This window comes from Microcaecilia unicolor, chromosome 2 (genome assembly GCF_901765095.1).
Source record: "Microcaecilia unicolor chromosome 2, aMicUni1.1, whole genome shotgun sequence".
In the NCBI taxonomy this organism is placed as follows: domain Eukaryota; kingdom Metazoa; phylum Chordata; class Amphibia; order Gymnophiona; family Siphonopidae; genus Microcaecilia; species Microcaecilia unicolor.
Window position 1 is genome coordinate 434222500 of NC_044032.1, and position 24496 is coordinate 434246995.

The following is a 24496-nucleotide window of genomic DNA, read 5'->3' on the forward strand; positions in this document are numbered from 1 at the left end:
TATATCAGGTGGTAAAGAATTAGATAGCAGCAGACTGTTTATCTCAGATGTCAGCCATTGAATAACTGCCTGTGGAATTGTTGAAAACAAGAGAAACCCGACAACTGTCTAAAATGCATTGAGATGAGAGCATCAAAAATATAAACGGCGAGTGACCGTACTCACTCGCAAATGCGTAGTAGAGACTTCCCTCTGTCCCCCCCCCGCGTCAATACGTGATGACGGGGGGGGGGGGGGGGGCGGGACAGAGAGGGAAACTGCGCGAAGGGGAGGGAACCGCCGAGGTCGCCACTGCTCCCCCTCCCCCTGAGGTCACCGCCACTGGTACCCCCCCCCCCCCCCCGGAGTTACCGCTGCCGCCACCCCTCTACCCGGCTCGTCTCTTCGCTATTCAACTTACATCTCAGCAGCAGGCAGATCAGCTGAGCTGCCATTGGCCTTCCTTCCCTGCCTGTGTCCCGCCCTCGCCGACGTTATGTCACACGAGGGCGGGACACAGGCAGAGAAGGAAGGCCGACAGGAGCTCAGCTGATCTGCCTGCTGCGATGATGTAAGTTGAATAGCGAAGAGACGGGCCGGGTGGAGGGGTGGCGGCGACTCGGGGGGGGGGGGGGGGTACCAGCAGCGGCAAACTCGGGGGGGGGGGAGGGGCCAGTGGCGACCTCGGGGGAGGGGGCAGCGGCGACCCACTAGCACGTTTTAACGGGCTCAAACGGCTAGTTTCTTCAATAAAGAAGCAGTAGTTGTGACCGAATGGATGGAAAAGAGTTCCAAACCTGATCCACCTACACCAGTTAAAACTCTACTAAAGTGTCCAATCTTAAAGCACTACATTTAGATTTAGATAATAAGTCTGTTTGAAGTTGTACTACTTTATTAAAGAAGAGATCAGCTAACTCCTGAGCAGACAGTAATGAAGGTTGAGCCCAGAATGGGCAATGACAGGAATTGTTAATAATTTCACTAAGGAAAAAAGCCTATTATTAGTAATAGAACCCATACTTATAAGTTGGCTGTAATAGTTTTTCCTGGCTACCGCTGTGCTTCTTTTGTAATGCTTAAAAGCAAGCTTCCAGACCAATTTATCATTCATATTGTTAGTTTTACGCCATCGCCTCTCATGTCTGTGACAATTTTGCTTCAATATTTTAAGATCTGAATTAAACCAAGGTGAATTTCTGTACGCATTTACCTTCTTAGTAACCAAAAGGTGAGATTTTATCAAGAACAGAAAGACAAGCTGAATCCCAGCAGGATTTGGGTGATTCAGTAACCTCAGCAGAAGCCAATATAGTGGTTATCTCAGACCAGTAGCGAGTGCTGTTGACTTTACCTCTAGTAGAAATCACCTTAGGGTGATGTTGTACAATACGTTTATCTAGACCAGGGGTGTCCAACCTCGGCCCTCGCCTGGTCAGGTTTTCAGAATTTCCACAATGAATATGCACGAGATCTGTTTGCATACAATGGAAACAGTGATTGCAAATGGATCTCATGCATATTCATTGGGGGAATCCTGAAATCCCAACTGGATTGTGGCCCTCGAAGAACCAAGTTGGACACCCCTGATCTAGGCCCAGATACATCAACCGTACGTAAAAAAATCTAAAACGTTAAAGAAGTTACCGAATGTAAAAAAACGAAGAATGCACGAAGGATAGGGAATGCAAATGAGCTGTTCATTGCAGCTCACTTGCATTCACTAACCCTTCGGTAAAAACGTCAGTAATCGGCCAGTAAGGCATGCGCAGAGCAGCCAAGCGTTATATGCTGGCTGCTCTGCGCATATCCCAAACGTCAAAACAAAAACAAAACAAAAAAACCCCAAAACACGTGTGTTTCGGGAGGGGGCAAAGGTGCTCATCAGGAGCATCCTTTATGAGCGTCCTTGCCCCCCCCCCCCCACTGCCCGAGGTTGCCGCTGCTCCCCGCTTGCCAAAAATCCAAAGTTTAAGCTGCCCCGGCTCGCCCCTCCCTTCTCTTTCTTCCCAGTTCCACCTCCCGCTATTCTCCGCCCCGTGCCCCGCCCCCGCCGCCCTCCCTGAAGTCGTCACCGCCGTTCCCCCCTCCACTGGTGCCCCCCTCCTTGTTACCGGGCCGTGCAGCGCCTCTCACCTCTGTGTGAGGGCGCTACATGGGGAAGAACAGCTGATCGTCTCCTCTGCAGTCTCCGACGGTCCTCCTCCCTCCTGGGCCTGCCCTCCTCTGACGTAACCAGACGAGGGCGGGCCAGGAGGGAGGAGGGACGTCGGAGACTGCAGAGGAGACGATCAGCTGTTCTTCCCCGTGCAGCGCCCTCACACAGAGGTGAGAGGCGCTGCAGGCCCGGTAACAAGGAGGGGGGCACCGGTGTGGGGGGGGGGGGGAACGGCGGCGACGACTTCAGGGAGGGGGGCGGGGCATGGGGCGGAGAATAGCGGGAGGCGGAACTGGGAAGAAAGAGAAGAGAGGAAGGGAGGGGCGAGCCAGGGCAGCTTAAACTTTGGATTTTTGGCAAGCGGGGAGCAGCGGCGACCTTGGGCGGTGGGGAGGGGGGCAAGGACGCTCATAAAGGACACTCCTGACGAGCGCCTTTGCCCCATCCCGATCCTTTTTTCCCCCCTTTTTTTTAAATGCAGGGGGAGCGGGGAGCAGCAGGGACCTCAGGCGTCAATAAAGGACGCTCCTGACGCCCGTTTTTGCCCCTCCCTCCCGATTTTTTTTTTTCATTACATTTTGGCAGCTGGGCAGCTCTAACGAGAGGTACAGACCTCTCGTTAGATTTCTTGGCGTTTCATTCGGTTTTCCTGCGTTAAATCGGAAAAGGTTAGTGCATGTCATTTCAATAGGGTTTCTACACTAATTGCTCATCTGCATTCCGTTTTCATTAGCTGCTACCATCGTCGGAAAATGGGCTTTAGTGCATGCAACGGTTTGAAAATTCTTCCTTAAAGGCTCATTTTTGGCTCGTTAAAGCTTAGTGCATCTGGCTCCTAGACAAATATTCAATATAAATTTTTCACCACTGCTTTTGGCTCCTAGCTACTACTCATTTGCCTCCCCTTGTTCCTTCTCACCCAGTACTTCCCTCGCCCTTGTCTTGTCTTAATTGACTTAATTCTCTTAATTGACTTGTCTTAATTATCTTAATTGACATCGCCCTTAATCGTCTTGTCTGTCTGTATTACTTTTAGATTGTAAGCTCTATTGAGCAGGGACTGTCTCTCTATGTCAGGTGTTCAGCGCTGCGTGCGTCTGGTAGCACTATACAAATGTTAATAATAATAATAGTAAATTCTAACTGAAAATGATATTGTCGACCAAACACACACATCGGCCAAATGTGATAGTAACATATAGTAACATAATAGATGACGGCAGAAAAAGACCTGTACGGTCCATCTAGTCTGCCCAACAAGATAAACTCATATGTGCTACTTCTTGTGTATACCTTACCTTGATTTGTATCTGCCATTTTCAGGACACAGACTGTAGAAGTCTTACCCAGAACTAGCCCCACCACCCAAACACCAGCCCCGCCTCCCAATCTCGTCTAAGCTTCTGAGGATCCTTTCCTTCTGCACAGGATTTCTTTATGTTTATCCCACGCATGTTTGAATTCCGCTACCGTTTTCATCTCCACCACCTCCCGCTGGTTGTTAAAATCACAACAAAGTTACTGCCTACAACTGAGATGGATGAGGATACATATTTAAGCAAACCTGGACTGCCCCTACTTGACATTTCGCCCTTTAGATTGTAAGCTCCTTGGAGCAGGGACTGTCCTTTATGTCAATTTATGTTAATCTGTACAGCACTGCGTAACCCTAGTAGCGCTCTAGAAATGTTAAGTAGTAGTTAAGTTTCAGCGTGCTTGTCTGACATTGCTGCCTGGATGTCTCAACGCCACCTGAAATTAAATATGACCAAAACCGAGCTTCTCATTTTCCCCCCCAAACCCACCTCCCCGCTCCCCCCGTTTTCTATTTCTGTTGATGGCTCTCTCATTCTCCCTGTCTCCTCAGCTCGAAACCTTGGGGTCATCTTTGACTCTTCTCTCTCCTTCTCTGCTCATATCCAGCAGACCGCCAAGACCTGTCGTTTCTTTCTTACAACATCCGTAAAATCCGCCCCTTTCTTTCTGAGCACTCTACCAAAACCCTCATCCACACCCTTGTCACCTCTCGTTTAGACTACTGCAATCTGCTTCTTGCTGGCCTCCCACTTAGTCACCTCTCCCCTCTCCAGTCGGTTCAAAACTCTGCTGCCCGTCTCATCTTCCGCCAGGGTCGCTTTACTCATACTACCCCTCTCCTCAAGACCCTTCACTGGCTCCCTATCCGTTTTCGCATCCTGTTCAAACTTCTTCTACTAACCTATAAATGTATTCACTCTGCTGCTCCCCAGTATCTCTCCACACTCGTCCTTCCCTACACCCTTCCCGTGCACTCCGCTCCATGGATAAATCTTCTTATCTGTTCCCTTCTCCACTACTGCCAACTTCAGACTTCGCGCCTTCTGTCTCGCTGCACCCTACGCCTGGAATAAACTTCCTGAGCCCCTACGTCTTGCCCCATCCTTGGCCACCTTTAAATCTAGACTGAAAGCCCACCTCTTTAACATTGCTTTTGACTCGTAACCACTTGTAACCACTCGCCTCCACCTACCCTCCTCTCTTCCTTCCCGTTCACATTAATTGATTTGATTACTTTATTTATTTTTTGTCTATTAGATTGTAAGCTCTTTGAGCAGGGACTGTCTTTCTTCTATGTTTGTGCAGCGCTGCGTATGCCTTGTAGCGCTATAGAAATGCTAAATAGTAGTAGTAGTAGTAGTAGTAGTAAGCATCCATGAGGTCCATTGAACGCAAAACAACACCCTTTTCTTAAATACGAGAAAACAGTATGCGAGTGTGATGGTTGAGCCCAGATGAGTACTCTTCTCAGAAAAAGACAGAGAAACCTTAGGCAATATTCTGATTTTATTAATCTTAGCAGCCAGGAACTAATTATGTTCCTCCATTCTTTGAGAAAGAATTAAACACAACGTCCCACAGGTAGGGAAGATTCAGGTTTGAAAGGCAACTGAATGTTTTCTGATGATTTAGTCAAAGTTAAGGGCTGCTTTGACTGAGGTGGAAGTGTCTGATTAGGCTACTTCCTCCCTTTGATGGTGCTTGGTATAAGTTTGTTACTCTGCCTGTTAAGCCTGCCTTATAAAAAGAAACCTTTTCCTGGAGGAAAAACTCCTATATTGATGACAGATTCTGAGACTAACACAGAAAGATGCTGCAGAGTTGTGCAATGGTCTTTTAAGGCATCTACAGTCAAATGTGATGAACTACTAGAGAGAAAATACAAAGTGTGTCCCTTCTCGTGTGTAGGCTCCTGCTTCCATTCAGGCCACAAGACTGCAAAGAGACTTAGGCCTTGTTTACTAAGGTGCGCTAGCGTTTTTAGCGCACGCTAACGCTAGGAACACCCATACGGGTGTCTCTAGTGTTAGCGCGTACTACAAACATTAGCATGCCTACGGCACGGCTTAGTAAACAAGGCCCTTTAAAATCAAAAACATTTGAATCATTTTTGTCCTCTAAATGCAAGTTTAAGTCCCCCTAGGATAACCATCTTGGAAAATTGACAAGAAACATCATACAATTCCTATTCTACCTTAACCCATGAACATGGAGGACAATATGTTAGAACTATTACAAGAGTCATCTTGAAACTGACATAACATAAATTCTAATTCAGTAGAAGATCCAGAAGAAATACGTGTTAAATTAAAAAAATGTCTTTAAAAAAATGATGTGATGTGTACTTGGGATCTTTTAAGTGAGGTTCACTGCAGTGCCCCCTAGGCTGCCCAACTGCTCTGCTGGGAGGTCCGTGTGGCCAGTCTAGTAAGACTGTCTGGCCTCCAGACATCCCAATAGCTTGTTTTTGTGCGTTTTTCCCTTGGACATTTTTTGCTGAAAATGGCCCTTTAAAGAAAGATGCACTGAGCACAAAAATGTCTAAATTAGGGTGATTTTCGAACCAAGAAGACAGACATTTTTCTGGTCTGAAAATGACTATGTTTGGCACTGGATTTTTGGACGCTTTGCAAAAATTAGATTCAGATGTCACATTGAAAACGACTGTCACAGGGTTTGATATTCAGCCAGAGGCAATCTGCAAAACAATGACTTCTGCCGGCTTTATCCTCTGATAGTCAATGCCTGGCCATTTCTAGGCACTGGCACCGAATATCTCGGCATATGTGGCTGGATTAAACTTATTTGATTATGTGCGATATTCCGCATTTAACCAGTTAAGGTGAACCGCATAAAGGCAGGGCTTCATAAAACAGAGTCCTATTTATGCGGTTACTTTATCTGGTTAAGGCCTGAATATCAGGACTTAATTTCCACTCCATACCACCCACAAAATAGCCGGTTACAGCTTAGGTGCTAACCAGGCACATTTACAGCTGGCCCTGGACAAGCGATTTAAACAGCCAGGACCTGTTTCTGTTAAAATTGCTTAAATATTGACCCCATAAACTTCTTTGGAAAGCAGCTGAATTTTACTGCTCAGTGCAGAACTTTTAGGGCCCCATACTCAAGAATGTTCCTAATCCTGCTTCCAGGTAGACAAATACATTTTGGCTGTATACCAAGTTATACAGTGAAACGTCGGTTTTCGTCGATAATCCGTCCGAAAACAATCGGCAAAATCCGAAACCGACGAAAACCGAGGCAATTAACGAGGACGCCCAAAATCGGGAGGACGTCCATCTTCCGATACAAATTGGGAGACGGACGTCCTTCTTTTTCGACGAAATCCGAGACAAATTTCTAGTTGAAAAAAATCTACGAAATCCAAAACCACCGAAAACTGATGTCAACGAAAGCCGAGGTTTCACTGTATCTCCTACAAAATTCCCAATGCATATATGACAATAACACTCACCCTATACCAATTTAAAAAATTAAGAATTATCAAGTCACTTTTGAGATTTTCTAAGATGTTCTCTTGAACATCTGGGAGAGGCCATACAATGCTGTGTATGCCATATAGCAATAGTAATATCAGCGAGTGTCACAAATCCCTTTCATTCACTAAAGCAACTTCAGTCCATATTGCCTTAACCCTCCATTGCCCCTGGTACAAAATAAGTACCTGAATTATGTAAACCGCTTTGAATGTAGTTGCAAAAACCTCAGAAAGGCGGTATATCAAGTCCCATTTCCATTCCCCTTTATATGGCAATATTATACTCAGTGGTGTAGCCAAGACTAATAGGCCCCAGTTGGAAAAATTAACATGGGCTCCTAAAACACCCTCTCTCCCAAGGTAACAGGGACGTGTGTGGGGGGGGGGGGGGGAAGCATCCATTCCAGACCTATATAGAAAACGTCATAATAAAGCAGTACTATTGTCCAGGCCTCAAATATTACCCTACCTTTAAAAAGGCAGCGCTCTAGAATACCATCGGTGTATCAGTGTTAGTCCCTGTCCTCCAAGCCGCAGCATCAGACCAATTTCCAAGCCCCAATTCCCGACTCTCACCTGCCTCTTTATGTCAGCCCCCTTCTCCCAAGTCCAGCATTAGAATGTTTGTCCTACACTCACCTCTTAGAATCTGCCCCTTCTCCCATCACCAGCCCCTGTGTTGACTCCAAACTCCCTTCTCCCAGCCCTAGCAGCAGACCTTTTTCCCAGCCCTAGTATGAGTCACATTCTGCTACCCATCTATCAACATCATCCCCCTTCTGCCATCCCAGTCCCTATGTCAACCCACAGCCCTCTTCTCCCACCTCGACTCCTGTGTCAACCCCAAACCCCAGCTTCAATTCTAGGGCAATTTTGGGGACCCCTGGTATGGAAGATAACTATCTCACAACTCCCCTCTCCCTCCCTCCCAGATTGCATCACTTCTCTTTCTCTCTCTATCCCCTACTGTTCTCCAGCATCTCTCCCTTTCTCTCTTCTGCCACCTGGTCTAACACCTCTCCCTCTCTTCCTTCCTGTTGTTCAGAATCTCTCCCTCCCTCTCCTCCATCCCCGTGTCTGGCAATTTTCCTCCCTTCCCATCCTAACCATGGTATGGCACCTCTCCCTCCACTCCACACCTCCTTGTCTGCGATCTGGCAGCTCTCTAACCTCTTCCTCTCCTGCATCTACCTTTAAATTTGTACTTATTGCTTTGCGCCTGCTGGCCTGCTCTAGAACCTTTGCTCTGATGCCTTTCTCCCCCCCAGGAAGGGTCAAAACAGAAGTTCTGGCCACTGTCAGCAACATTAGCAATAAAGACAAATTTGATGGTAGACGTGGGGGGGGGGGGGGGGGGGGGGGGGGAGGAATGCTAGACAGTGGGGGCAAGCGAAGGGAGGACTTGGTATCTCACAGCAAGCGACCCCTTACCATTGGGCAGCCCTGGGCTCGCTTCATAGTAGCTATGCCCCTGATTACACACTTTGTAAGATAAGTCTGTGATGGAAAATGGAACCCCTGAGCAACAGCACCTCAGCTTTCATTCCCAACCTTTGGATATTTATAAATAGATCTTTGTCCAGGTTTTCCATTTATGTTGGAGGTTCTGTAGGTAACACCCATGTGAACAGGGATTTCAACCTGCTAGATGTGGATAGGAATGTTCTATCTGCAGAATCATAAAGAAGTAGAGAGATTGTAGATGTCATTCAAAGTGGAATCCACAAGAGAAGGGGAGATGGTATTTAACCCATTAGTGCCCAATGTTCCCATAATAAATGACAAATGGTAATGGAATCCACAAGAGAAGGGGGGATGGGATTTAACCCATTAGTGCCCAATGTTCCCATAATAAGTGCCCATATGGGAACATTTGGCACCAATGGGTTAATATACTGCCTTTCTGTAATGTGGTTACAATCAAAGCAGTTTACATATTATATACAGGTACTTATTTTGTACCTGGGGCAACGGAGGGTTAAATGACTTCCAAGAGTCACAAGGAACTACAGTGAAAACTGAACCCAGTTCCCCTGGTTCGCAGGTCACTACACTAACCATTAGGCTACTCGTCCACTCCAAGGGGTGACTCTGGATCTCGTGCTCACAAGGGGGAAAATGTGTCTAATATCCAGGTGGGTGCCCCCCTTGGGCAGTAGGGATCATCACACCATATGGATCGATATACAAGCTAAAGCACAGTGCAGGAACACAAAACTCAAAAGTCCTAGATTTCAAACATGCTGACTTTCATAAAAAGAGGGCATACCTGAAGAAAGAATTGACAGGATGGGAGGCTATAAGAGAAGTGGAAAGTCATAGTCCAAACTGAAAGGAGCTATAAAAATGACAACAGATCTTTATATAGGGAAAGCAAACAAAAGCAAGAGGAAAAAGGAAACTGATATGGTTCACCAAACAAGTATCTGAAGGCATTAAGGAAAAAAGGTAGTATTTATGAAATACAGAAGAATGCAAAAAGAACACCGAAAATACCTCATAAAACTCAAAAGAAATGAGAGAGAAATACAGCTGGTGAAAGAGCAGGCAGAAGAAAAAATAGTAAGAGACCTAATGAGAGAAGGTAAGATTGGGGAAAGGAAGGCGGCTAGAAATGGAATTGTGAGACTGAAAGCTGCTGAGAACCGATATGCAGGGAGTGATGAGGAAAAGGCGGACATACTAAACAAATATTTCTGTTCTATGTTCATGAAAGAAAATCCTGGAGAAGGACCTTGGTCAACTGACATAGGCATATATGGGAGTGGAGTAGATATCACACTGTTCATGGAAAAAAGTGTCTACGAATAACTGGAAAAATTGAAAGTAGACAAAGCCATGGGGCCAGATGAAATATATTCAAGGATACTGAAAGAGCTTAGAGAGGTTCTGGTATAATAGATCCTTGGAGTGGATGTGTCCCTCTCCACAAAAATGATGATAGAGAAGTTAGAAACTACAGGCTGGCAAGCCTTACTTCAGTGGTAGGAAAAATAATGGAGGTGCTGTTGAAGGAAAGAATAGTAAAATCCTGGAATCCAATGGCTTTCAAGATCAAGGCAACATGGTTCACCAACGGAAAATTGTGTCAAACAAATCTGATTGATTTCTTTGAGTGGGCGACCAGAGAATTAGATCGAGGGCACACACTATATATGGTCTATTTAGATTCAGCAAAGCCTTTGACAGGGTTCCTCATAGAAGGCTCCTGAACAAATTGAACAGGCTGAGTCCAAAGTGATAGATTAGAAACTGGTTAACTGACAGATGATAAGTGAGTGGTGGTGAATGAAATTTGAATGGAGAAAAGAAAGGTGAGTAGTGGAATGCCCCAAGGACTGGTATTGAGGACTGATTCTATTCAATATATTTGTCAGTAACATTGCTAAAGGGTTTAGAAAGAAACCTTTGCCTTTTTCCAGACAACCTGAAGATTTACAATCGAGTGGACACCCCCAGAGGGAGTGGACACATGAGAAGTGATCTGAAAAATTAGAAGAATGGTCTAATATTTGGAAGTTTAAAATTTAATACGATAAAGTGCAGAGTAGAAATGCTAAATAGTAGTAGTAGTAGTAGAGTGATGCACATGTGGTGTAGAACCCCAAAGAGCTATATTTTCTAGGAGGTGAGAGGCCCGATTAGCACAGATCCAGAGGACCTTGAGATGATAGAGTTGGGAGATTCTTAAAGCAACAAAGCAATGCGACCAAGAAGGTGGTTATAGTTATAGCCACAATGATGCTAGGCTGCATAGAGAGAGGCATATCCAGTAGAAGAAAGGAATTGTAATGCCCCTGTACAAGTCATTGGTGATGTCCCATTTGGAGTACTGTGTTCAATTTGGAGGCTGTATCTCGCTAGGACATCAAAGACTTGAGGCTGTTCAGAGGAAGGCGACAAAATTATGGGGCTTGTGCCAAAAGATGTATGAGAAGAAACTTGAAGACTTGAACGTGATATCCTAGAGGAAAGAAGGGATAGGGGGGATATGACACAGACATTAAATAATTAAAAGATATAAATATGCAAGCTATCATTTTCAAAGACAGGGAAGTGATAGGAACAACAACTCACAACCTCTAGTTCTAAGTCTATCACCCTGCAACCTCATCAGAAATACTTTTTCACAGAAAGGGTGGTAGATGCCTGGAATACCCTCCCATGGGAGGCTGTGAAAACAAATTGGTGACGGGATTCAAAAATGCATGGTATAAACACAGAGGATCCTTCCATAGAAAAACTATAGAATCAAAGTAAAACAAAATTAAAATGCCCTCACAGCTGAGGCGAGGCTAGATTGTAAGCTCCTTGGAGCAGGGACTGTCCTTTATGTCAATTTATGTTAATCTGTACAGCGCTGCGTAACCCTAGTAGCACTCTAGAAATGTTAAGTAGTAGTAGTAGTAGTTGATGGTAGCTCCAGATGTCGGCAAATAAGACCATTGCTGGGCAGACTTCTAAGGTCCAGGTTCCGTAAATAGCAAAGTCAGATGAAAGAGACTGGAGTGGGCTTCGACACCAACTACAGTAGTTGGGAAGTAGAGCCGGTGCTGGGTAGATGTCTACACTCTGTGCCCAAGTAAGTGGATGAAGTTAGGATAGCAAAAGACTGTCTTAACTTTAGCCGCCAAACTAACTGAGTGCTAGTCTGAATATCAGCTGATATGCAGTTAACTTTTCCAGCTGGCCACTGTAACTGGATACTCAATGCTAGAGCCCACACATGGCCTGCAAATGAATATCCGGGCTAAGTCCAGCCCATGGCTGCCAAGCTATACATGGAAATGTGACATAGTAACATAGTAGATGACGGCAGAAAAAGGCCTGCACGGTCCATCCACACTGCCCAACAAGATAACTCACACTTATTAACGTAGAAAAAAAACAGATACAGAAATGTTATTTTATATCAGGCTTCAGCTAGTTTGGCAATTTCTTCAAAAATGTTAACACATTGGTTTGTAAACCTACTTTCTGTAACAGACTATTAAACCTGTTTGATTACCTGATACATACACTAATGTCTTCTGAGTTTCTTAGAATAATTAATATAAAATATAAAAAAAATAGGTATTTACATGAACACCAAACACTGGAGATCCACATCCATTTGGTGGGGAAGGTTTATAGCCATAACGTGGGAAAGGTTTAAACCCTGTAATAGAAAAAAAAAAGATATATAAATTTGGACCATTAAAATGTATTATACTAAAAGAAATCTGCTGTAATACGGTAAAATTATGTATAATCATACCTGATAATTTTCTTTCCATTAATCATAGCTGATCAATCCATAGACTGGTGGGTTGTGTCCATCTACCAGCAGGTGGAGATAGAGAGCAAACTTTTGCCTCCCTATATGTGGTCATGTGCTGCCGGAAACTCCTCAGTATGTCGATATCAAAGCTCCATCCGCAGGACTCAGCACTTAGAGAATTACACCCACGAAGGGACACTCTGCCCAGCTCACCACCGCCGAAACGGGGGAGGGAATTAACCCAGCTCATCCCCACACAAGTGGGGGAGGGGAATCCGTCCAGCTCATCCCCGCGGAGCGGGGGAGGGACACCACACCCGCCGATGCGGGGGGATCTGGCTTATCCTGCAACCGCAACCGCGGGAGGAGCTGACTGACCCGAACACCGCCGAAGCGGGAGGGGTATAAAGCTGCCCTACAGCCGCACGAAGCGGGAGGGAGTGCCGGCAGAATTTAAATCTCAATCCAGCCCCGTAAAACGGAGGGGAGAGGAATGCAGCAGCTCACTGTAACACAAACTCGTCTTAACTCTTGAAGAATCCAAGTGAAAAACTTGAACACGAAGTCTTCTGAAGTAACTGAAGGCTAAACTGGAACCTGAAATGCAACCAGAATAAAAACAGTACAGAAATCTGGGAGGGGCTATGGATTGATCAGCTATGATTAATGGAAAGAAAATTATCAGGTATGATTATACATAATTTTACCTTCCATATCATCAAGCTGATCAATCCATAGACTGGTGGGATGTACCGAAGCAGTACTCACCCAGGGCGGGACATAGAAATCCCTGACCTCAACACTGAAGCTCAAAACCGGGCCTCCGCCCGTAGCAGCCACAGTCAAACGGTAATGCTTGGAGAATGTATGAGCCGAAGCCCAAGTTGCCGCCTTGCATATCTCTTCCAAGGAGACGGATCCTGCCTCTGCCATCGAGGCCGCCTGAGCTCTCGTGGAGTGAGCCTTCAGCTGGATAGGCGGCACCTTCCCCGCGGCCACATAAGCCGCTGCAATGGCTTCCTTGACCCATCTTGCCACTGTAGGCTTAGCAGCCTGCAGACCCTTACGAGGACCTGCAAACAGAACAAACAGATGATCCGATTTCCGGAAATCATTGGTCACTTCCAAGTATCTGATGATGACTCGTCTCACATCCAGATATTTAAGAGCAGAGTACTCCTCTGGGTAGTCCTCCCTACGAAAGGAAGGGAGACAGAGCTGCTGATTCAAATGAAAGCGAGAAACAATCTTGGGCAGAAAGGAAGGCACTGTGCGAATAGTCACTCCTGCCTCAGTGAACTGCAGAAAAGGCTCTCGACATGAGAGCGCCTGGAGCTCGGAAACTCTTCTGGCTGAAGTGATAGCCACCAAAAAGACTGCTTTCAACGTCAGGTCTTTCAGAGATGCCCTTGACAAGGGTTCAAACGGCGGCTTCTGCAATGCTCTTAGCACCAGGTTGAGATTCCACGCAGGCACTACTGAGTGCAGAGGAGGGCGCAGGTGATTAACCCCCTTGAGAAAGCGCACCACATCTGGCTGCGAAGCCAGGGAAGCACCCTTCAGGCGGCCCCTGAAGCAAGCCAGAGCCGCTACCTGGACCTTAAGGGAACTGAGCGACAGGCCTTTGTCCAGACCTTCTTGCAGGAACGCCAACACTGAAGAAATTGGAGCAGTGAAAGGAGAAAGAGAGCCTGCTTCACACCACGCTGCAAAGATACGCCACACCCTGGCGTAAGCAGTAGAAGTAGAGCGTTTCCTCGCTCTTAGCATAGTGGCGATGACCTTGTCTGAGAAGCCCTTCTTCCTCAGACGCTGCCGCTCAATAGCCAGGCCGTAAGACCAAAGGGGGAGGGATCCTCCATCACCACGGGACCCTGATGTAACAGGCCCTGCTCCACTGGCAGACGCAGAGGATCGTCGACTGAGAGCCTGATCAAGTCCGCATACCAGGGACGTCTGGGCCAATCCGGACCCACCAGGATTATCCTGCCGGGGTGCTTTGCCACCCGGTCTAGCACCCTGCCCAACATGGGCCAGGGCGGGAACACATAGAGAAGCTCTTGTGTCGGCCATTGTTGGAGAAGAGCATCTACTCCCAGGGATCGAGGGTCCCGTCCTCTGCTGAAGAAGCGCGGCACTTGGCAATTGGCCGATGACGCCATCAGATCCAGGCTCGGCTGGCCCCAGCGCTTCGTGATGTCCAAGAACGCCTGAGCAGATAGCTGCCACTCTCCGGGCTCCAAGGTATGGCGACTGAGAAAGTCCGCCTTGACATTCATGACTCCGGCAATGTGGGCCGCTGACAGCTGTTCCAGGTTCGCTTCCGCCCACTGGCATAGACTCATAGCCTCCTTGGCTAGAGGGGCGCTCTTGGTACCTCCCTGACGGTTGACATAGGCCACAGCCGTGGCATTGTCCGACAGGACCCGTACAGGCTTCAACACCAGTACCGGAATGAACTCCAAAAGCGCCAACCGAATGGCTCTGAGTTCCAGGAGGTTGATAGACCACTTTGCCTCTGCAGGAGACCAAAGCCCCTGCGCTGTCCTTCCCAAACAGTGGGCTCCCCAGCCCGACAAAGAGGCGTCCGTCGTGACGACAATCCACTCTGGGGTCACCAGAGGCATTCCCGCAGACAACTTGTCTGTCTGCATCCACCAGCTCAGCGCCTTGCGCACTGCTGGATCCAAGGGAAGGCGCACAGCATAATCCTCCGACATCGGAGTCCAGCGCTGCAGTAGAGAGAGTTGAAGTGGTCTCATATGAGCCCTGGCCCAGGGCACTACTTCCATCGTGGCCGTCATAGAGCCCACAGCTGCACATAGTCCCAAGCCCGAAGAGGAGAGGCTACTAGGAACTGGTCCACCTGAGCCTGAAGTTTGACAATCCGATTGTCTGGCAGGAACACTCTGCCCACTTGGGTGTCGAATCGAACTCCCAGATACTTCAGGGACTGAGTCGGGCGCAGCTGGCTCTTCTCCCAGTTGATGATCCATCCCAGGGAGCTCAAAAGAGCAACTACCCGGTCCACAGCTTTGCCGCACTCTTGCATAAGAGGGGGCTCGGATCAACCAGTCGTCCAGATAAGGATGGACTTGTACTCCTTCCTTTCACAGGAAGGCCGCTATGACCACCATTACTTTGGAAAAGGTCCGCGGAGCAGTAGCCAACCCGAACGGGAGGGCTCTGAACTGGAAGTGTCGGCCCAGGACTGCAAAACGCAGAAAGCGTTGATGAGGAGGCCAGATGGGAATATGCAAGTATGCTTCCTTGATGTCCAAGGATGCCAGGTACTCCCCTGCCTTCACTGCCGCTATAACAGAACGGAGAGTCTCCATGCGAAAGTGCCGCACTTTCAAGGCCGATTGACTCCTTTGAGGTCGAGGATAGGCCGGACAGAACCTCCTTTCTTTGGTACCACAAAGTAAATGGAGTAACGCCCCTTGCCAAGCTGACTTTTCTGGCACCGGAACGACCGCCCCCAGGCGGATCAGATTGTCCAAGTCTGCTGCACTGCCACAGCTTTGACCGGAGACTTGCAGGGAGAGAGTACAAACCCGTCTCTTAAGGGTCGGCAGAACTCTAGCTTGTAGCCGTCTCTGATGACTTCCAGCACCCAAGCGTCTGAAGTGATTGTGGTCCACTCGCCCAGAAACGAGGACAGCCGTCCTCCAATCTGCACTGGGGCGTGGACCAAGACCCCGTCATTGGGTACGAGACCCTGGGGGAGGACCGGAGGGAGCACCTCCGGGACGGCGGTCTCTGCGAAAGGAATGCTGCTTGGGGGAGAAATTCCTCTTAAAGGAAGAGGGGGCAGAAACACCCGACCTGCCCGGGCGGTACCGACGGGCTTCCTGAAACCGTCCTCTGGAGGTACCGGGACGAGCACTAGCCCGAGCCCTGACCTCCGGTAACTTCTTGCCCTTAGACGTGCCGAGATCGGTCACGATTTTGTCCAGCTCGACCCCAAAGAGCAGCTTGCCTTTAAAAGGCAATTTAGCCAGGCGGGATTTAGAGGCATGGTCAGCAGACCAATGTTTCAGCCAAAGCCACCGCCGCGCAGAGACTGTCTGAGCCATGCCTTTAGCTGAGGCTCTCAAGACATCATACAGCAAGTCTGCCAAATAGGCTAAGCCCGATTCCAGGGCTGGCCAATCAGCCCTCAAGGAATGGTCCGAGGGGGAAGCCCGCTGCACCATAGTAAGGCACGCCCTGGCCACGTAGGAGCCGCAAACTGAGGCCTGCAAACTTAAAGCAGCCGCCTCAAAGGACGACCTTAAGGCCGCCTCCAATCTCCTGTCTTGGGCGTCCTTCAGGGCCGTGCCACCTTCCACCGGCAATGCCGTTTTCTTAGTCACCGCAGTGATTAAAGAATCCACGGTAGGCCACAGATAGGCCTCACGTTCACTCACAGCCAAAGGATAGAGGCGGGACATAGCCCTAGCCACTTTAAGGCTCGCTTCTGGGACATCCCATTGAGCCGAAATTAAGGTGTGCATGGCATCATGCACGTGGAAGGTTCTAGGCGGGCGCTTCGTCCCCAGCATAATGGCAGAGCCAACAGGGGCTGAGGGAGAGACGTCCTCCGGAGAGGATATCTTCAAAGTGTCCATGGCCTGTAACAACAGGTTGGGCAAATCCTCTGGGCCAAAAAAGCCGCGCTGCAGAGGGGTCATCCGCTCCATCCGAGCGGGGATCCGTCTCCTCCAAGGAATCCGCAAAGGACCGTTGGGAGACCTCAGACACGCTGCCCTCATCTACATCGGAGGAGACAAATTCCTCCAAGGCCTGAGAATCAACCCGAGGGCGTTTACCTCTGGGAACCTCAACCTCTTTACCAGACGAGGGAGCGGGGGCAGCGTTGTGCATGAGGAAGGCCTGATGCAACAGCAAAACAAACTCGGGGGAGAAACCCCCCAGACTGTGCACTTCCGCAGCCTGGGCAACAGCCCTAGGCGCGCTCTCAACCGGCGCTCGCAACAGCGGGGGAGAGACATGCTGCGCATCCAAAATGGCGTCCGGCGCGAAACTCCGCGAAGGAGCCGCGCGGGAAGAACGGCTCTTAATTTTAGCCGCTTCTGTGCCGTCGCCCAAATTAAGGGCGTTCATGGCATTAATGTCTCCAACCTCAAGGGCGGCCCAAGAAGAAGCCGGCCGAGCCGCGTGGCCGGCCAAGATGGCGGAGGCGAGGAGCGGGGGATGGGCGTTTATGGCGGAAAAACCGCCACGCCGGAGGAAGGACCGGAACATTCATCGGTCACGAAACTGTCACCCAACAAGGGCGAATCAGGCTTTAAGACCCCCGCATCCCCTCTAGAAGCGCTCAAGCGACCCGGGGAGCGACCCTTTGCGCCCTCGCCCTCCGACGCCATATGCCACGAGGAGAAGAATCGGGGAACCCCCTGCCCGCTATAAAAAGGTAAAATTACCTGCTTGCCGCTCCGAGCTGTAACGAACTGGTGTCCCAGTGAGTAGCTGCAATGAACGTTTAAATAAACGTCGAAATAAACGCCTTTAAGGACGTTTAAATTTTTTTTTTTTTTTTTTTTTTTAACGGAGCCAGCGGGAGGGGGGAGAAAAGGAGGGACCTGGCACCACCAGGTTTGCACTTGCTCAAAAGAGCCCTCAACCCCAGGCCTCAACAAAACCTAAGGATTAGGCTTGGAGGCCTAGCCAGAGCTGCTGCTGTGTGTGACCACCACCTGCTGAGATAGAGAACATACTGAGGAGTTTCCGGCAGCACATGACCACATATAGGGAGGCAAAAGTTTGCTCTCTATCTCCACCTGCTGGTAGATGGACACAACCCACCAGTCTATGGATTGATCAGCTTGATGATATGGAATTTAGTTTTGATAACTAAAATAAAAAGCATTAAAAGAAACAAGACTTTTGTTTTTCCCTTTAATATATTTTCTTTTTTTGACAAGAATAATGTGATCACGTCCCTGGTATGTTTGGTAGCCCCATATTGTATACGTTCTGAGTCTCAATCAAAATGTCAATATGGGACTGGCATAATTGTCTCCAGGGCTTGAATCATAACAGAAATGCTTATGGACGTATGTACCCAACATGCTGGGGGGTGGGGAGGGAGGAAATTAGAGGTCAACCAAAACTGGACTGAAATCCAGATCCAGGTTTTGTCTGAAAACATTTTTGGCTGAACACCGAAACTCATTCCTCCCTCCCTCGTGTTCACCCCTGCCCCACCCCCCTTAGGAAGGCCCAGTGGTCTAGTGGCGTCTTCCGGGGTATGAATGAACCCCACTTGCTCCTGCCGCTGCTCCATTTCAATGGGTGCCAAGACTCATGTGGGAGGTCCCGGTAGCCATTTTGTGATTGGTACTAGCATGGGCAGGAGGCTTGCCAAAACTGAGCACCCAATCGGTTTCGGCAGAATCTTGGGTTTGGTTGAGCCTTAAGGAAAATGCTTAGTACATAGCAGCGACATAACCAGGGCTGATATTTTTGGTGAGGGCCAAGGTTAACATAGGTGGGCACCAGGAGCAGACGGATAGTTACCTGCATTCCCTCTCCCAACCTCTCATCCAACCAAGATTACTGGTTTTGCAGCTGTTATAATACTTCTAAAACTCATCCCAGTCCTTGGGACACACACAGTCATTCAGGTTTTCAGGATATCCATGAGATAAAATTAGCATGCAAATCTATCCCATATTTGTTGCGGGTATTCTGAAAACATGAGTGGCTGGGTGTGTCCCAAGGACTGAGTTGAGAACCCCCTGCTCTAGACAAAACCCTAATGTAGACATATACATCATTAACTTGTGCTAGTACAGTGGAACACAGCACTGAAACAGTATTAGTGACTCTAATGAATAAATTCAAACAATCGCAACTGGCAATAACATACTTCTCCTACAATTTGACATGTCCAGTGCCTTTGACATGGTCAACATGGAATGCTTCTACATATTCTAGAATACTTTGGAGTTGGAGGTTAATGTTCTTAATTGGTTTAAAGAATTCCTGACCACAAGATCATACCAAGTAACTGCTAATGCGACAATTTCAGCCCCATGGACACCTGAATGTGGAGTTCCCCAAGGATCCCCCTTCTCGCCGACCCTCTTCAACTTAATGATGATACCTCTCGCCAAGTTACTAGCCAACCAAAATCTCAATCCATACATATATGCAGACGATGTCATGAACTACATCCCGTTCAAGAATGATCTAAAGGAAATCACCAACGCTTCCAAATTATGCACTCCTGGGCGGACGCATTTCAACTAAAACTTAATGCAAAAAAACACAATGCCTCATACTCACCTCCCAAAATAATACAAGTGAATTCACTATCATTACTACACCAAACGTTTCCCTCCCCGTTTCAAAAACTCTGAAAATTCTTAGAGTCAGCATTGATCGAAATCTCACACTCGAAAACCACAACTAAGATGTTCCACTCCACGTGGAAACTAAAAAGAGTTAAACCATTCTTCCCAAGGGCCATTTTTCGCCACCTAATACAATCAATAGTATTAAGCCACCTGGACTATTGCAACGCACTTTATACCGGCTGTAAAGAACAGACCATCAAGAAACTCCAAACAGCCCAGAATACCGCAGCTAGGCTCATTTTTGGAAAAACAAAATATGAAAGTGCAAGGCCACTAAGAAAGAAACTACATTGGCTCCCACTTAAAGAACGTACCACATTCAAGATCTGCACGATTGTTCATAAAATCATACACGGAGAGGATTGTTCATAAAATCATACACGGAGAGGCCCCATCATACATGATGGACCTCGTTGACCTGCCACCCAGAAATGCTAAAAGATCTGCCCGAACATTTCTTAATCTACACTTCCCCAGCTGTAAAGGAGTAAAATACAAACTAACACACGCGACCAGCTTTTCCTACATAAGTACGCAGTTGTGGAATGCACTCCCAACTCACTTGAAATCGATCAACGAACTAAATACCTTCTGCAAATCTCTGAAAACCTACCTCTTTAACAAGACTTACCAGGAGAACCCATAACTAACTATTACACAACTCGTATCTACCTTCATTCAGAAATTTTTTCCTATAACTACTTGACCAGATCCTCTTGTTTTCTTTGACCTCTGTATAACATCAATTGTATTCTGTACCCTGGTATGGTGATGCCATAACAGGTCTCTGTAAGCCACATTGAGCCTGCAAATAGGTGGGAAAATGTGGGATACAAGTGCAATAAATACATCTGGCATATAAATTTGGAAAGATCTTCATATTGTTTTGCTTTCTAAATGGTGATGAGGCTCTAAGGCAGTGGTTCTCAAACTTTTTCCAGTTGGAACACACCATACAGTTGATGCTCTAATAAAGGGGTGTCCAACCTTGGCCCTCGCCAGGTCAGATTTTCAGGATTTCCCCAATGAATATGCATGATATCTATTTGCATTCAATGGAGGCAGTACATACAAATAGATCTCATGCATATTCATTAGGGAAATCCTAAAAAACCTGACTGGACTGCGACCCTTGAGGACCGAGATTGGACAACACTGCTCTAATACATGACACACTGCATACGTGACCCTCACAGACCTTTCTGACACAGTATAGCAGTTCTTAGGAGTTAAATGTAAACATGCTGCATCCACAAAAATCCAACCTCCCTCCAACAGGTAAAGATCAGAACTAGAATATTTCTCCATGGAAGTCATAATGCAAAAAAATATTCTGATTCTCATATCACCTGAGTAATACCAAAATAACTCTCCTCTACTAGGCACATTATGAAATAATACAAAACCTGAAAAAGAATCCTAACTCACATATATGTGACAAACTTGCCATATAACAGTAGCAGTAACCCTATGATTTAAACAGCAAGAACCCTATGAATGAGCTACAAATATTACAGTGGGCCCTAAAACACCTACTACACATAAAACAGAACAAGTGAGATAGGTAAAGATCTCTAAACAGAAACTACTTGGATATAGACTACTGCAGTTGTGTCACATGCAAAACACGGACAGATCCTCACCAAATACAGGACAAGAGATCACAAATTAGAAACAGAAATATGAAGACAAAAATTGAACAGGGAACCCCAAGAAGTTAAACTTGGAATGGACTGCAACACTGGAGAAATAAAAACAGAAATGCATTTCCTTTTAGTACTGAACATAACAACAAAGATATCTGTAATGCACATTTCCCAAAGCAAGCATATTCCAGTTAATAGTTTCAAAATACAATTCTTTTTCTGCATTTGTTATCTGGAACCTGCATTTTTCTATCATGGTGGTCCCAGTTAATCTTTTCTGCTTTGCTATCTTCTGCTCTCTTTCCAGTTGCTGCTGTCCATTTGTCATTTCTCCTCTCTCCTGTCTTGTTCCATTCCCTCACAACACCTATCTCTGACAAATTGATCTTTCCCTTTTAGTTCTTCCCTCCTTTTTTTTTCTGCCTCTCCATCCACTCAAATTTTACCCTCTCTTACCCTCCAGTCCTCCATCTATTTCTTTTTACTTTTCACCTACTTATCAACTGTCCATCTCCTCCTCTTACTCCCTCCTATCTCTTCTTTCATCTACTCCCCATTAGCACATTAAAACCCTCTGTATTCACTATTTTCCACTAACTTATCTCTTTGACAACCCCCCTTCACTTGTCTCATATGGTTCTACAATTCCCAGCATCTTCCCTCCATCTCCCTCTGCTCTTGTAGCCCAGAATCTCTCCCCTCTGTCTCGCCCCCTCACTCTTGTAGTCTGATATCTCACTGTCCCTTCCACCCCAGCATCTCATCTCTCTTCTGCCCCCACCAATTTTTCAGCACCTCTCCCTCTCTCTTTGCTACTGTTCACTCTACCTCCCCCTGAATGGTCCAGCATCTTTCTCCCCCCTTCTTCTGTGGTCCAACATCTCTCCCAGCTCCCATTTTCCAGCATCTCTCCTTCGCTACCCTCTGATCTGTGTCCCATATCTCACCCTCTCTCTTATCTCCCTTCCCGGATCCAACATCTCTCCCTCTCTCTTCTATCCCTCCCTCCCACTGTCCAACATTTCTATCTCTCTCTTCTGCCTCACTCTATCCAATGTCTCTCCCTCCCTCTCTTCTGTCCCCAGTTTCAATCAATCAATCTCCCTCTCTCTTCCCTCCACTCTGCCCCCATGTCCAACATGGTGGAGGAGTGGCCTAGTGGTTAGGGTGGTGGACTTTGGTCCTGGGGAACTGAGGAACTGAGTTCGATTCCCAGCACAGGCAGCTCCTTGTGACTCTGGGCAAGTCACTTAACCCTCCATTGCCTGCCGCATTGAGCCTGCCATGAGTGGGAAAGCGCGGGGTACAAATGTAACAAAAATTAAAAAAAAAATTTAAAACATCTCTCTCTTCTCTCTCCTTCATCCTGGGTCAAACATCTCTCCCTCTCTCCCACCCCCAGATCAAACATCCCTTTCTCCTTTCCCTCTGCTCTTGGGTCCAATAGTTCTCCCTCTCTTTTCCCTCCTTCCCCTTCCTCACTGGGTTCTCCCTCTCTATTATCTCCCTTCCTCCCCATTGTCCAGCATTTCTGTCTCCATCCCACGTTCAGCGTCACTCCCACCAGTCTATCGAAAAACACGTCTTTTCCTGCAGAGGTCGCCAACAGTGAAAGAGATTTACATATGCTGCCTGTAGCCAGTCCTGGATCCTTCCTTATACCACATTTCACTCATGAAGAACAGGAAGTTACATCAGAGGGGGAGGAAAACAGCAGTGGTAAGGTTCCAGTATCAGCTGCAAGCAGCATATGTGAATCACTCCCTTTGTTGGTGACATCTAGTCTCAAGGGAAAGACACGTTTTAAGGTAGACCGGGGGGGGGGGGGGGGTGAGAGAGAGAGAGAGATGATGGACTGCCAGCAGGGCAGGGGGTTGAGAGAAAGGAGGAGATTCCAGACCTGGGGAAGAAGAAAGAGAGATGCTGGACAAATGGGAGGAGTTACCTAATCAGTCTGACCCTGATGAGCACCAAGCAGTGCAGATGCAACACCACTTCCTGTCCTCTCTTTGTTGTGTGCTGCTGCTGCTGTCTGGGTGGGCCTAAATCAAAAGTGTGTGTGTGTAAGGGGGTATGGTCTATCCATGGCTACACCCTTGGTACAGAGGACCCCAAAGTATCATGTACCTCTTGAGCCAGCTGACGCTAAAATTAGTGTCAGCAATGAAGAAATATACTACAATACAGTTTTAAACAAATGTTCGATTGAGTATGACTTTCATTAAAATTTAAAAATACATTTTTAGCATAAGAGAAAAAAAAACAAACAGCAGGATATGAAAGCCTACTGGAGAGGGAAATAAAAAAAAAAAGTGAGGTACCAGACTAAGAAGAAATAGGCAGTTAGCCAAAAAAAAAATGAAAGGAATTCAGGATCTTGGAACACAGGAAGAGTAAAGTAGGTAAAAGTTCAGTACTTCACACTATCTGCTTTATGCAAGAAAGAAAAAACAAAACAGGATGTAATAGTTTGGTCTCATTCTGGCCTGGGTTACCATCACTACACTTGTATTGGCACAGTCCGTCTTCGCCCCCCAGCAGGTCCAAGGCTGCATTCAGGTACAGATCTATGTTATGAACACCGTTGCGAATAGTCTTCAAAGTCCTCCTCCAGTCTGGGATCTTGGGTTGCTGCTCCTGACCATGGCAAAGATGACAACCCAGTGGAGGTAGTCCGCAAGCGAACAGCACAGCAAGCGCATACAGCTGCTGGAACATGCTGCGGCTGCCAGCCAGCCTGTGGAATATCCAAGACAATGTGACTGGCTCACCAGCGCAAGCTAACTAGAGTGTTGTAGAACATCTCCAGCCTCAGGGCTCCAAAGCTTCCAGAATACTTCCCTGTGGGCTTGTTACATAAGAATGAATAAGTTAATGTTGGCTGGCTGGCTGCCCCAGTGTTGCTAGACCTGAAATACAAAATAAACATATAGGTACTACAAAATGATTGCATTTTATCAAAAATTATTGCACACTGCAAATATGTCAAATGTGCAGAACAAAGTGCGACAGAAAACAGATTTTCAAACTACACATAAGTAGAGAGGTGTGGTAGCCGTGTTAGTCCACTCTTAAAGGTTATCAACAGAAATCAAACAAAATAAAACATGGAAAAGAAAATACGATGATATCTTTTTTATTGGGCATAAATGTATTAAGTTATGTCCAATAAAAAAGGTATCATCTTATTTTCTTTTCCATGTTTTATTTTGTTTGATTTCTATTGATAACAAACTACACATATAAATCCAAGGCTTTGTAAACAAC

At 47.0% G+C, this 24496-nt stretch overlaps 1 protein-coding gene across 1 annotated transcript in view; it reads right to left on the reverse strand.

Moving 5' to 3' along the window:
• Nucleotides 1-24496, reverse strand: part of PLA2G12A (phospholipase A2 group XIIA) — a 58151-nt gene that overhangs the window by 33059 nt on the left and 596 nt on the right. The window contains exons 2-3 of the mRNA XM_030190811.1: nucleotides 23725-24138; nucleotides 12038-12114 (exon numbers count right to left, since the gene is read on the reverse strand). Coding sequence (XP_030046671.1) covers nucleotides 12038-12114; nucleotides 23725-23947 — 300 coding nt within the window. The 5' untranslated portion in view covers nucleotides 23948-24138. The remainder of the gene's footprint in view (nucleotides 1-12037; nucleotides 12115-23724; nucleotides 24139-24496) is intronic.